Source organism: Sciurus vulgaris (genome assembly GCF_902686455.1).
Source record: "Sciurus vulgaris genome assembly, chromosome: 9".
Classification (NCBI taxonomy): domain Eukaryota; kingdom Metazoa; phylum Chordata; class Mammalia; order Rodentia; family Sciuridae; genus Sciurus; species Sciurus vulgaris.
The window spans coordinates 69,284,276-69,299,440 of record NC_136469.1 but is presented as its reverse complement, the minus strand read 5'-3'; the positions used below and the strand labels follow the sequence as shown (position 1 = coordinate 69,299,440).

The 15,165-nt window shown below is 33.2% G+C and overlaps 1 protein-coding gene across 2 annotated transcripts in view; it reads left to right on the top strand.

The window, feature by feature from the left end:
* The window catches only part of MMRN1 (multimerin 1), a 57,513-nt gene that overhangs the window by 16,795 nt on the left and 25,553 nt on the right, over positions 1–15,165 (top strand). Inside the window, exons 4-5 of one of the 2 annotated variants that reach the window (XM_079153198.1) lie at positions 9,606–9,734; positions 13,133–13,303. In XM_079153198.1, the coding sequence (XP_079009324.1) occupies positions 9,606–9,734; positions 13,133–13,303 (300 nt within the window). Of the gene's footprint in view, positions 1–9,605; positions 9,735–13,129; positions 13,304–15,165 lie in introns of both variants that reach the window. The other variant, XM_079153197.1, reaches the window with a different exon arrangement.

Here is a 15,165-nt window from a genome sequence, read left to right as displayed (position 1 = left end):
TAATGTAAGTGTGGAGAAACCATTATGATTCACATTAAGAAAAAGAAAATTATAATACAAGAGCTCTAGAAATCTTGCAATTTAGTTAGGGATATTATAGATGGTTTTGCTAGCTGTACAATGAAAATCTGTAGGCAGATTTCTCTGTAATGCTATTTGTTCTGGATCTGGCCTAAATTTCAGAGATGATAGAAATATTGATGCATTTTCAGACCATAGCATGAACATGTAGTCATTTATAATCAGACAGAATACAATTTTAAAGAAAATGTGATCTATACTGAAAATATCCGGAAATGAGATAATAAAGCGTATTCTAAAAAGAGCCAAATATACCCCTGCTTCCAGAGGACTTCTGATTTCCACAAGAGACATATTCACAATGGTAAAACATATTTGTTCTTGTTTATCTTTTATAAATTAATAAAAACTCTGGACAGTATTTAGAATCATATCTCTCAGATTTGTATTTCTCCTTTTATATAAAGAAGGATATTTGGGGAATGCTAATTCCATTATTATTTCTTGAAGATTCAAGTGTTTGTTTGAAGAATGCCTTTCTATAAATTTAAGATGTCGTCACACACCTTTTAATGGCTGCATGTAGATAAGTGGCAGGGAAGAAAGCCTACTGGTCAAAGAATGTCAGGGGCTCTAACTGCTGAGGATTGCAATTACTCCATGCTTCAGCCTTTGTACCTGCTAATTGATTCTCCCTGCCCCCCATCGCACCATGCTGGGGATGGATCCCAGGACCTGGCAAGCTAGGCAATACCTTACCACCGTACCACCTTACCACCGGGCTCAGCCCTTGGTAAATGAGTCTTAATCACTATGATGAACTACATACACAATGGAGAAACATCAAATCCATAGAACTCCATCATTATAAATATGCACCCAGAAACAAAGACTAGTTGACAATTGTAAATATCTACTATGTACTATTATTCCCATTTGTCAAAGTATTTCATCAGATATTTTAGGTGAATTCAAGAAGTTGAACTTCAATTATTTAGTGACCCTTTGTATTGTAATTGAAAACAACCTGTGGATATCTTTAATACTAAATTACAAAATTGTTGTCTTAATTCATATTGACAAAGATATTCCAAAACATTTTGCTTATGAATTTCTTTCACATTCATGTAATTAGAACTACTCATGATGCAGCTATGTGCTGATTAAGCTGTTGTGGAAAGATCTATTTTTTATTGGAATCTATAGTGGAAATAATGCTTTGATGGCAGGAACACTCAGTGTGTTGTGATGTCATACAAAGAATTCTAATATAACTTTGATTCCAAAAAATGTCCTGTTACTTCATACAGTACTCTGACTATGCTTATCTTCACTTTTCTTGCAGTCCATAAAGACTTGAATTTTTTGTTAGTGCAATAGATGCACTGTTGATATCCAGAACTACTGTGTGCCTTTCCTCTTGACCTGTTCTTTGTTTTCTCAAGCCTAGGGATTTGGGGCACTTTTTTCCCTTCTGATAATTATCCAATTACATGTCAAGTGCCACCCCCCCACACACACACTTTCTATCACACTTTATAAATGTGCCACCAATCTTTTATTCTTATACAGTAAAGACAATTATCCCCCAGAAGAAAAAACAGTGTTTGACAACACTGTGCTGTCTCATATGACAGGCTGCCTCAAATATGGCAAGAATTATCAGTTTGGCTGATGCATTCTTCAAACCTCTTTCTGAACCCTCAAGGGTGTGGAATAACCTGGTAATGCAGCCACCATGACAGTCAATTCAGGACTGGTCCCTCACAGTGTCAGGAGATTATTTTACTCAGAAAGTCTATAAGGTACTACATTCACCTCACAAGTTCCTCCTTCTGCAACATGTTTCCTCCCCACAAACAAAATTAATTCCAGAACATGAAAAAAGAATTTAATTTCTCTTTAATTTAGACTGCAATAGGGGACTATTAAATGTATAATAAATATGAACAGATCAGATTAAAATGGTGCTGTTAGCAACTAGACACCCTTTTCCTTCTTTCCCTCCACTTTTCTACCTCATTTTTTTCTTTTTCCCACTCTGTTTTAGACCCTCCTCAGACCATTATTAAGGGATCAAAATCCATGGGGCATGTCAGACTGGTGTCTTTTTCCACAATACGCTGATCTGTCACATGCACACTTGAACTGCAATTCGGGTAATCAAAATACTGGTAGTAAAAGGTTATTTTATTAAAAATATTGCTTATATCTTCAAAAGGAAACCAATTTTTAGGAAGTCCAAGTAGACTTTTATTGAGGGGAGAAAGAATCTTTAAGTCCAACGTTGTAATAATAGTTTTGAGAAATTTTACATTTGATATATCATTGGGGGGTTACAGAATTTCACCTTCAGAAAGGGACCTGATTTTATAATATGATATTCAAGACATTTTTTGAAATGTCAGTAGAAAATGCCACTTAAGCCTATTTTATAAAATTTGCAATTATGCACCTTTCCAGTAGATGTCTCTAAAATATTCTGAGTGTTACAAGAAAATTACAACTTGCTTTAAATGACACAGAGGAAAGGAAATTAATTGCAAAGAATCTTAGATTATGGAATATGAAGATAACTTTTTTGAATATTTGTTAAAAATACAGCCTATTTTACTCAGATTTTCTATACAGGGAGAAGATGTTTTATAAATTTGTGTTTTATGAAATTTATCACAGATATTATGAATGCTGAAAAGATACGAGCATGCACAGTTATTGATAAACTGATTCCTACCTGATTTCTGTTATCAATATATGACAAATATTTCATTATACAAATCCTGTGAAATAATTCGACAAGGTAATGAAATAACTGCTAAAGCTAACATTTCCAATATGTGGCCTTTTGCAGTATGACTATTTTAAAATGTATTCTAAATAATATAAATTGAAAATTATAAAATTGAAAAAGGAAAAATTTTATTTCTTATATTTTTCACATATCTAATTCTTTTTAGTAGTGTTTAATATATTCTTTTTTAGAAAGAGCATTTCCTTCTGTCAGCATCTTGCTCAATAAATTATGTTATATTAAGTTAAAGAACACTGTCCCTTAAGTCTTTGTTGCACCATACTGCCTGCTTAAATTTAACTAGTAAATCTTTACATATACTGAATATTTACCATGCAAATATTCACTTGGTATTGCAGAATCAGCTGGAAATCTATCTTGTCAAGTCACACAGGAAGATTTTCTGGAGCTAAGGGGGAGAGAGCAAGCATTCTCATTACTGAGTTGCCATTAATGACTTCCTCCATATGGCTCAGAGACCTGGAAGGGGGGGAAAAAAAAAAACCTTTCAAATAAAACCTGTCTAATTAAAAATAAAAAATTAAAAGAGCACCTAATAAGGAAGCTGTTGCTCTTGCTCTTGCCACTTGCTGACCTTGATTCTCTGAGTCTTTGATCCACCAAGTTCAGAGTTTCCATTGCAGGAAGAAAAACAGAGCAGTTACATTAGCAGATGAGACAAAAGGAGTCCAATTTAAGAACTCTATTGCATTTGCAGAAAAACCTGAAGTGCACAAAGATCTTTAAAAGTTCATTGATTTAAATAAATGGTGTTCTGTTCTGCACCTGTCACTTAGAAAGGACCAAGAAAAAGAGACTTTGAAATCTGCACTCTAAGAAACAAAGCAAAGGTTTAGGTGAAAGAGAAGATAGATTGCTTGGAAAACCTAGAATCTGTGTCGATTCTTGTGGTAGAGAATACATTTGTGGGGACCGAAAGATTGCTCAATGAAAAAAAAAATAAGAGTATTAATCAAAACCAGGCTCTTTATCATGGGAGAGTAACTGACTCCACTGTCAGAGATTCTATCAGCTCTTCACAGCCGCCAGTTAAATCCCATGCAATAAATTAGGATGAATGCAAGTATTGAACTCCAGTTGACAAACAGAGCTAGGAAAAGATAACATGAACTATTGAATTTGTAAAACAGGCATTTCCAGTTTTTAACAGCCTTGGCAGGAATCCCATGTAATGAATTCAGGAGCAAACAGGTTCATGTGACAATTGAATCCCAAGGATCTTTGTGTGATGCTTAATAGTTGTGTCTTTATTTTGGAGTAAAATTTTCTCTCCTGCCTCACACTCACACATGCACAGACACACACAATTACATTCCATTATTGACCATTCAATGTTTTCAAGTGTTTTACAATTATATTTTCTTTCAAATTGGTCTTTTTAAAATTTCACAAATATGAAAGAAAATTTTAATTTTTCTCATTGTGTGCGTATCTATATAAAGAGGAGTCATCAAAGATCAAAAGGTGTAAAGAAAATTACAGACTTCCACTTGATATGTCCATTCATTATTTTCTATCCCTTTCAATTTCTTTCCTTTTTACTTCTGTTTATTTATTCTGTCCTTCCCCACTTGTCACTGATTTTAAAGTTTCTTTCTTATGCTTTTAGTTTCTGTTTTGAAACTACTAGTTTTCTCTAGCACATCACTTTCTATGGCCTTGTTTATAACACAGTAGCATTTTTCCAAATAGCATGAATGAGATTTATCTGGAATTCTTTTGACTCTAAGGTCAGTAGTAAATAAGACCTTGATGCTCTTCATTTGCTTCCTTTTCCTGACACATTACCACTAAACTGGGTTTGTTCTGGCTTCCTGAATATTTAGAATCTTGCCTGAACTGGGTACTTCGGAGGGAACTAAGACTTGATGAATGAAGTGCTACACTCAGATCTCAACTCGGACCTGAGAAGACTTAAAATACTTCTTTCACCGCCTCTTGTGTATACATTGCACATATGGGGTGTGTGTGTGTGTGTGTGTGTGTGTGTGTGTGTGTGTGTTTGTAAGAGAGACACAAACACAGAGGCACCCAACTTCCCCAGTCCTGGGGGAATTCTAAGTGAAATACATACAATATTACAGTCTCATATTAAATGCACAATGTCCAAAACTTTGCAAAAAGTGAAATGAAGTGACCCAATTTCATTATAAAGTAATATTGGAATTTAAAATAAAGCTTTACTATTCATAATGCAGTTTTAGCAAAGTATTTTGAACCCCTGAAAACAATGACCAAGCAAAATCAACCTGCCTCTTGATTTTGAGGATAAGGTGGGAATGGGCTGGGGTCATATTCAAACATTTACCCACTAATTCGGTAATATTGATCAATATATAAAAGATCAAGAATTCATTATTCATTTTCTTCAATTAAAACATATAATAATTTCTATGAACAACAATCATGTCTTTCTATTGAATTATCTATTAAGCACTACTAAAGTAAAAGCAGTATTCAAATTTTTCCAAACCTTAAAAACTGTACATTTTTAAATATTCAATATCTATGTTCTTAAGTAAATCATGAAAATTGTTATAGAATTCTTCTATTTCAATTAATCACAGAGCTTTGTAAACATTTTTTGGCCAAATTCATGGCAACATAAATCAAGGAACACGTACTTTTCTTTTTTTGTCAAAAAAATTACTTTTTCTATAATTTATTAGGAAAATCTGTTCATTTTCTCATGTTACTGTTTATATTTGTTTTCACATAGTATATATATATATGTATACCTTTAATAACATATAAATACATATGTATCAAATAGAATATATATGCTTCAAATATAAATATTTTCATAGTATATATGAAATTTTAACAAAGGGAGTTCAACAAAAGATATTTTAAAAAATATCTTTTTAACCATAATAACACGGGCTGCTGTTAAAGTCCAAACATTCTTCCAGGGTTTACTATTTTAATCTGTAGCATGTGCTCTTCTTTCCATCTCTGCCTCTCTCTTCTATATTTATTTCTGCTGTCATTTATTTGTTATATGTTAGAAAATATGAAGTTTATCTAGAAAAGACTTGAGGGTTTTTACTTGAAAGTGCATTTATCATTGTTTTAGTCAGGAATGTTCGAATACAGTAATTTGTAGTGTCAACATTTTAAAATCCCAAAAAATTTTGTCTGAAAAACTTGGCTTACTTTCTCAATATTATTCTATTATCTCTGTTTAAAAAAATTCAATACATTTTCATGTGCACAATTTCCATGGACACTTTTTTTCTTGAGTGTTCATATGTATGACTATAATATTAACAGTTTATTTTTTTCCTTCTAATTTGCTGAGATAAGGAAAATCTAATTCATACAAATTCTTATTTTTAACAAATTTTATGTAATTTATAAAAACACGTGTGAAAGTATTCATTTTATTAATAATCTTTTAAATTTTTATTTAGTTGACTTTTAGGTTTTTCTAAGAAGTTGTCTCATTTTATTAGATATATGCTTTATAAAAAGTAGTAACATAAAACTGATTTCCAATGATAGCTCTACATCAGAATTACTATATTAGGTAAGTTCCACAATATTATTTCTTCTGAAATGCTTAATTATTTCAAATATAAGATAAATAATTTTGATTTTATTTTCTAAATGTCTTATTTCATTAACATTTTGATAAAGTATTTTTGAAATGTTTTATTATTTTAAATGCTTTACTTTTGTAAAAATTTTTATCATTAAAATTTTAATTTTACAACAAATTATATAGCATTCTTTAATATTTTCCTCTTCAGTATTAATTATTGCAAATGAACTTCAATGCAATATAAATGTAGTAAATACAATGCAAATGGAAGTTCAGTAATTTTAATTTTAAATGATTTATATACATTTGGAACATTGTTTGAATCTAACACATACAAGGAAAAAGAACCCACTAATTTTTATTGAAAAGTTAATTTTCATTCCAGAAACACACCTTGTTTTATATTGAATTTACTTTTGATATTGATTCGAGATTTTATTTTGATATTGTACATACTAAAAAATGCTTCAGTTTGATTTTTGCACAGTACCATTTAAAAATCCATATCTAAATTCATTAGTGCTAAAATTTCTACCTTTCTTTCCCTAAATTCAACAAATTCACACTCATAATGCCTGAAATATTTTGAAAATTTAACCTTTGTCCCTTTCAGTGGTTTAATAATTCATTATAAATTTCTAAATAAGAATCATAAGAAAACCATGTAGGTAGGACAAATAGAACATTGTAGCAAGTAAAGTAAGTACCAAATGACTTGAAAGTTCTAACAACTACATAAGCCATAGGCAATGGTAAATCAGTGATGTCACTAAAACGCTGCACTCCACAAAGCCCATGCAGTGCATGATACGGGCACCCGAAATTTCTAGTTTTGAAAAATAGTTCTCAGATGTTGCTGCAATAGAAATTCCTTTCATTGTGTGTCCTGCAGAACACATCCTTCACCGTGTATCCACATTTAACTGGGAACAAATTGACACTATAATTTTTAAGTTAATTTTATCAGTTATTGGGTAATGTCATTACATAGTTTCCAAAATGTATGGCTGTATTTCAGTGTTTCAACAACTGGTAGATGGCATTGAAACATACTGGCTAAACACAATTTTTGAATTTGCTGGGGGATGTGGAATACCTCTAGGTGGGACTGAGGAGTAACATCCTTGCTTTTGATGGAAAGTTTTTTGTTTGTTTGTTTGTGTTTTTGATTTTTTTTTTTTTTTTTTTTTTTTTTTTTTACCCCTGAGACTTTCTAAGACTGTCAGTGGACTCTCTGGATGTGGCTGCCTGCAGAGTAGCACAAACATGCTCACGTGCTTCCAGCTCAGCAGCACCGCTTACTCTAAAGGAATGGCGAAAGCAAACAAAAACTCCATAGTACATGTCAAAAGTTGACAGAAAAGGTCATTTGAATAGTACCCTTTTCTGTATACCTGAAAATAGTCTAGATTTTGTTATCACCATAATTAAGCTTTACTTCCAAATAAAGTATCAACCTATCACAGCAGTATCATGTTATGGTACTGCTTTTAAATGCTGTTTGTTCCTATGATCTAGCCCAAAAATATAAGGAGTAAGAAAATGAAAAGGTCGTTGGTCATCCTGTTTCTACTGCTATCAATCCTTACAAGTTTGTGTCCTGAACGTTGACTGCTTGGAGAAACAGAGAAGGTAGTCGGGTGAGATGTTCCTTAGGAGGATTTATCTTGACACTTTACTCCAGTGGAGCATGTGTTACCATCACCTAGAGGGCTTGTTAAAACAGACTGCTGGCCCATCTGAGTTTCTTAAATTATTAATTTGGGATTGGAGGATAGAAGCTGCAGGTCCAAAAGTTTCAGGAGCTGTTGGTACTGCTAATTCAGGGATTGCAATTTGAGAACCTTTGCTTTACTCTCTAGGCACACCTCTGAGTAGACAGATTTAAATTGCCAGGAATAAAATGCCTTATTATACCATCTTAGGAGAAACCATGGCAGACATTTTATGCAATAATTTAACAGATACATTTTTATGAACTAATTTGTATTTAGACTATAAGAACCTTATTGCTAGGATTTAGGAGATTAATGCTTTTCCCCACCTATCTCAGCCACAAATAATTACACTTCTCCCTAAGCTGCACATTGTTTTCTTCCTTTGAATAAGTAAAAAATCACACAGAACTTTATATAATACAGTGGAGAAAAAAAGAAAAGAAAACAATATCAAAACAGAAACTGTGACATGAATGGAAATCCATTAATTTAGTTCAATGCCCTGAAGAAAAGAAATGCAAAATTCAATCTAACAATAGAAACTAACCCAAATTACTGCCAACTCTATTATATCTCTTTTTATGGAGTAAAAACTTTGGTATTATTGTCACAGCCACATATGCCTTAGGGAGCATAATTAACATGTGCCAGAGGTGCAGAGTTTCATTGGTACATGATTTCACATGGGAAGAAGCCTAGCCAGACACCAAACACTTGTTTGCACACGTCTGATATGCAGAATTTAATGAATAAATTTGTTCATTCAAAGCCCATAAAGCATAGATCTACATTATTTAATGCACTCAAAATTTTAAAAAATCTCTCTAAATTGTTTTACCCAATGAAGAATTACACTATCACTGAAAATATTTTTAGATTCATGGGAAATGGGGTTCTTTAAGGGTAGATAGAAAAATTTCTATTCTTCTGAAATTTCACTGGCATCATTGGTTAGCACCTTTGAGATGTGCCTGTAAGTTTACTTTTACTTTTAGTTCATTAGAGACTATGTGTTTCTTTAAAAATCTGGGTCTATTAATTAACTTTTTTTTTTTTTCCAGGAAGGAACCTGTAACTCTTCCTCACTTCCAAGTAGTCGCCAGCTAGAAATTCCATTATTAAAAGATCAGACTTCGTGGTGGTCTATTTATAAGGCTGCTGTACTTTTAACACAGCAGATTATAAAATTTAATTTTGCAGGCAGTTTACATCTATTAGATTATACAACTCCTCCCCCGAAATCCCAAAAAACCTCCACCATCCATTTTTGTCTAAAGGAATTCTGAATAATTTTTTTCCAGGCAGAATTAGAGTGTCGTATTTCCAATTCCAGTGTGGTGTCACACTGCCCTATGAATGGAGGCGTAGCAGCTTACTCTGCAATCATCCCAGAACATCACGCTTCAGTACCCAGGAAAATGAATGTCAGCCACAATATTGCTCAGGACTGGAAAAAAATGAGGCAGTTCCAGTGCTTAACACTCTCTCTTCTCTTTTTGTTTCCATCTAGCTCAGGAACAGCAGCAATTGATGCACAGCAACCAGGCTGAAAGTCACCCAGCTATTGACAGAAGAACAGCCGAGCAGCCTCAGCAGCAGCAGCAGCAGCCGCAGCAGCAGCAAGACTGTGATGACCCAGGTCATAGATTGTAATTACTATCATTTCTAACCCAATTATTGTCAACAAGGTTTATTTCAACTTTCAAACAAGAAATCTCAGCTGTCAAATGTGTGATGGTGACACATTAGCATACTCCTTAATCCTTTTCTGTTGGTGCTGGATGTTGGGAGAAACCAGATGTGCTGCAGATTCCAGGGTGAAATGATGGAGAATAATTATTGAAGCACTGTGTGCCAACAAAGAAGAATACAAAGTGCTTTGATACTCGGTTGTAAGGCCAAAATAAAGCCAAATTTTCATCCTCCAAACATGGAAGAATCTTGACATTGAAGGAAAGAACTTGATCATGCTACCGAAAGCAGAGAAAATTTTCTTCCATTGATTGATAAAAGATCAGGGATGTTGATGACTGTCTGAGAAAAGCAATTATGAATAAGAAATAGCACAGACCTTGTGTTGATCCAAAGTTGGCATGCTATATTTTTTCTCATTTTTCTAATCATAAATGTTTTACCATTTTTCTTAAGCTTGAATTTAGTTCTAAAACACATAAGGTTGGTTGGTGCTAACATCTCTTCACTGACCTTGGCAGAGATTTGGCATATAAAACAGGGCGCTCAAATTGAGAAATGTGACTTAAGGGGAATCTCTTTAAGAATGTAGTTGAATATGCCTTAAAAACTATCTTTTAATGTATTATAGGGATTGGAATTCAGTAGCTTCATAAAATACTGTCCAGTCCTTGAATTATTGAAGTTATATGTAAAGGAATAGAGAATGTCATTGCTGTCTAAAGTGATTCAATTCTATAGATCTCGTTAAGGAACACCTCAGTAAACAGTAAAATTCCCAGAATATAGCTATAGTTACATACATAAAGTTACACATATTTAATGTTGGGTCATTTGATTTATTTATTTTTATTGGTGCATAATAATCATACAGAATCGTGGGTTTTATTGGGGCACATTCATAATGCATGGAACACAATTTGATCAATTTCTTTTCCCAGTGCCTCCTCTTTCTCTTCCCTCCCCCATCCGCTGTCTCTACTCTACTTGTGTGCCTTCTGTTTTCATGACATTCCTCTTTCTCTTTTTTTTTTTTTTTTTTTTTTTCTCTCTAGCTTTCACATATGAGAGAAAACATACAATACTTTAGTTTTTAGTCTGGCTTATTTTGTTTAACATGATGCTCTCCAGTTCCATACATTTTCCTCCAAACAACGTAATTTTCCCCTTCCTTATGGCTGTAAAAAGTGGCACTATGTATATATACCATATTTTCTTTATCCATTCATCTGTTGAAGGATACCTAGGCTCGTTTCACAACTCATCTCTTGTGAAGCGTGCTGTGATAAACATAGATATGCATACATCTCTATTATATGCTGACATTAATTCTCTTGGATAAATACCTAAGAGTGTTATAGCTGGGCCCCATGGTGATTCTATTTCTAGTTTTTTTGAGGAACGTCCAAACGGATTTCCACAGTGGATATACTAATTTACATTACCAGCAACAGTATGTGAGTTTCCTGTTCCCAACATTCTTGTAGACATGTATACTTATTTATATTTTTGATGATTGTCCCATTCTAAATGAGTGGAAATCTCACTGTTGTTTTATCTTGCATTTCCCTAAGTACTAAAGATGTTGAACATATTTTTCCTATATTTGTTGGTCATTTGCATTTCTTCTTTGAGAAATGTCTGTTTAGTTCATTTGCCGACTTATTAATTGGATTATTTGTTTTCTTGTTGTTGTTGTTAATGTTTACTTTGGGGTTTTTTGGATAAGTTTTTTGAGTTCTTTATATTCTTAATATTAATCCTGTGTCAGAAAAGTAGCTGCCCAAAATTTTCTCCCATTCAGTAGGCTCTTTCTTTATGTTCTTTTTTCTTTTGCTGTGCAGAAGCTTTTTAATTTGATGCAATCCCATTTATTAATTCTTGGTATTATTTCCTGAACTTTTGGAATACTGTTAAGGAAGTCACTGCCTACACCTTTATGTTTGAGTGTTGTCTTCATGTTTTCTTCAAGTTGTCACAAAGTTTCTGGTCTATCCCTAGGTCTTTGATCCATTTTGTGTTACTTTTGTGCAGGGGGAGAGGTTGGGATCTACTTTCCTTCTTCTATACATGGATAGCCAGTTTTCCCAGTGCCATTTGTTAAACAGACTATCTTTTCTTCAATGTATGTTTTTGTCACCTTGTTTAAGGATTGGATGTGTGGGTTTGTCTCTGTATCTTCTATTTTATTCCATTGGTCTTCATGTTTATTCTTACTTCTTAACTGACTGTTCTGGATCTTTTCTTCCACATGAATTTCAGGACTGATGCTTGTAATTCTGTGAAGGATGTCATTGTTATTTTGATGGAGATTGTGGTGAATCTGTAGATCATTTTTGGTAATATGGTGATTTCAACAGTATCAATTCTGCCTATTCATGAATGTGGAAGGTCTTTAATTTTTTACTGTCTTCTTCTATTTCTTTTCTTTTCTTTTTTTTTTTTTTTTAGTGTTCTATGATTTTCTTTGTAGAGGTTTGTGAATTCATTGGTTATACTTAGTGCTAGGTTTTTTTTTTTTTTTTTTTTAAGACTATTTGAGTGGAACTGTTTTTCTGATTTCTTTGACAGAGGATTCATTGTTGGTGTGTAGAAAAATTATTGATTTTTGTATGTTGATTTAGTATCCGGATACTTTGCTAAATTTGTTCATAAGCTCTAGCATTATTAACAGTAAAAACAATGAGGAAACTAGGAAAAGAAGGAATTTACCTCAACATCACAAAAACTAAATAAGATAAACTCCAAATCAATATCATATTGTGTGGAGAAAGATTGAAAGCATTCCCTCTAATATCAAGAACAAGATATGAATGTCCCATTTCACCACTTCTATTCAATATAGTACTTGACATTTTAGCTAGAAATATTAGACAAGAGAAGGAAATAAAAGGAATACAAATAGGTAAGAAAGAAATCAAATTATCACTCTGCAGATAGTGTGATCCCATTCTTAGAAGATCCTAAAAGCTCTACGAGAAGATTTGAATCATTAGATTTTGAAGCAAAAGACGACCCATTAGTTTTTCAACCTTAAGAAAATTATTTTGGCCTTCCAAACTTAAGTTTTGTCATCTTTTGAGAGTGTGACAACAACTCTTTGAGAGATCTTTAAAAAGAAAATCTAAAACACTTTAGAAATCATATATTATAATACTTTTTAAAAATCTATCTTTAAATCACCTTAAATCAGGCTGCTATTTGGTAAGTGAATGTAGTCAGTCACCTATATTTTCAAATTTATTAGTGCAAACATTATTTATTAGAATTATCTTTAAATCTAATATGAAATTTGAGTGGTTCTAAATATATGTCTTCAATTTTCTCTTCTTCCGCATGCAGCAGTGATGCAAAAAATGGCTGACCAGATGAACCAGCAGTCCATGAAACTGACCCTTCTGCAGAAGAAAATGGACAATATTTCTTTGGCTATGGATGATGTAAGGAACACATATTCCTCCCTAGAAAGGAAAATCAGTGAAGATAAAGGCAGGGAATTTCAATCTTTTCTAAAAGGTAAAAAACCTAAATGATTCATTCAGTTATTACAAAGGAAAATTATTTATCTTTTCTTGTGTCACTTTGGGATTTTTGCTTTAGATTGGTGATATGGTAGTCTACAACATATTTTTGAATGACATTTTATAATCACCCAACTTCTGAAATAATTTGAACTGTCATATCAAAAATATTTTTACTTTGTATGCAAATCTTTAATATTCCATATGGTTAATTGACATTATGTACCTAGTTATAGCATAATTGTGTTTATTTATGGTTAAAATCCATCATGGGTGATATCCTGTTCAAGGATAAAGATAGTGGTGAGGTAATGATTATCAAGATAAACTAGATGCACAGCTGTCTCAACATTATTGATGGAGGTTCTGAGAATAAATATGAAGTGGTTATCCCAGAAATTATCTAGGTTGTGGTATATAATCAATAAAATCTATTTTAAAACATTCCAATTCAGAAAAATAAATTTGCAATATAAATTGGATTAAGTTTTGTCTGAATCCTGTGCTCTTAAAACAACAAACTTAGGAGTAGGCTGTGCTCCTTTATGGAGAAAATATAGCATAGAAAATCTGTTTTCTGCTAATTCAATTTGTTGGCCGAGTTTATTTTCTCCCAGCAATAGAACTGAGGTCCTGCTTTTGTGAGATGTATGAACTGAGGCCGATTCTCATCTTCTAGAGACAACTGCATTTCTTGTCTCATGACTTCCTTCCTCTATTTTCAAAGCTAGCTACAGTGTGATGAGTTCTTATTACACCTCACCAATATACTCTTGGGCCCTCCTCTTCCAATTTTAAGAACTGATGTGATTAAATTAGACCTGGCTGGATGACTAAGGACAATCTTAAGATCCTTAAACTTAAACACATCTGCTAAGTCCCTTTTGTCACATAAGGAAACATTCATAAACACTGTGAGTAAGGATGTGGACCTCTTGTGGGGAGAGGGGTGTGCACTATTCTGCCTACCATCAACATTTATACACAGGGAGTAATTAGTGTATCAGTGTTATGCACAGGGAACAATGGGACCATTTGAGATTTGCGACAAATCCAGTGTAAGGGGTCAGAGGAATTCTTTTAGGAAGAGAAGCCATCTCAACTGACATGTGGTAAACAGGAGGAGTTGACCTCCTGGTAAGGCTTGGAGGTTCCAGGCAATTAATTTGGTTACTAGAAGGATCCCAGTGCACTGGGTTTATTGTATGTTTCCAAGTCTCAGGGTTAGTGGTCACATTGACTTTGCTTTATTCATTAAAACTTTCTCACTGCATACCCCCATTTCTTTATTCATTTTTCATTTTTTGGTGGTGCTGGGGATTGAACCCAGGGTCTTATAGCTCTCCAGGCAAGCACTCTACTACTTGAGATATATCCCCAGCCCCGCATACCCCATTTCTATACATTTTGTTCTCTCTCTTGTGGTTCACAGTTAAGAAAAAACATAAGCACGTATAGATTTGATGTATCATCCACCAAGAAAGATACTTTTGCGGCTCAACAGCAACCATGACTCCATGACTTTTTTCAATCATGTAAATGGTGCTATTCAGCTACTGAAAGGAAGACCCTATCCTACATAATTGCTATGGTCCAATTACCAATTACAACCATAAAAAATAATAAAATTTTCTCCCTGAAGTGATAGCATAAGAAAGAATTTGGGCTGGGGTTGTAGCTCAGTGGTAGAGCACTTGCCTAGCACATGTGAGGCACTGGATTCAATCCTCAGCATCACATAAAAATAAGTAAATAAGATAAAGGTATTGTGTCCATCTACAACTAAAAAATAAAAATAAAAAAAATAAGAAAAGAAGTCAAAAAGAAACAGCATATAATTGACTGTAAACATCTTAA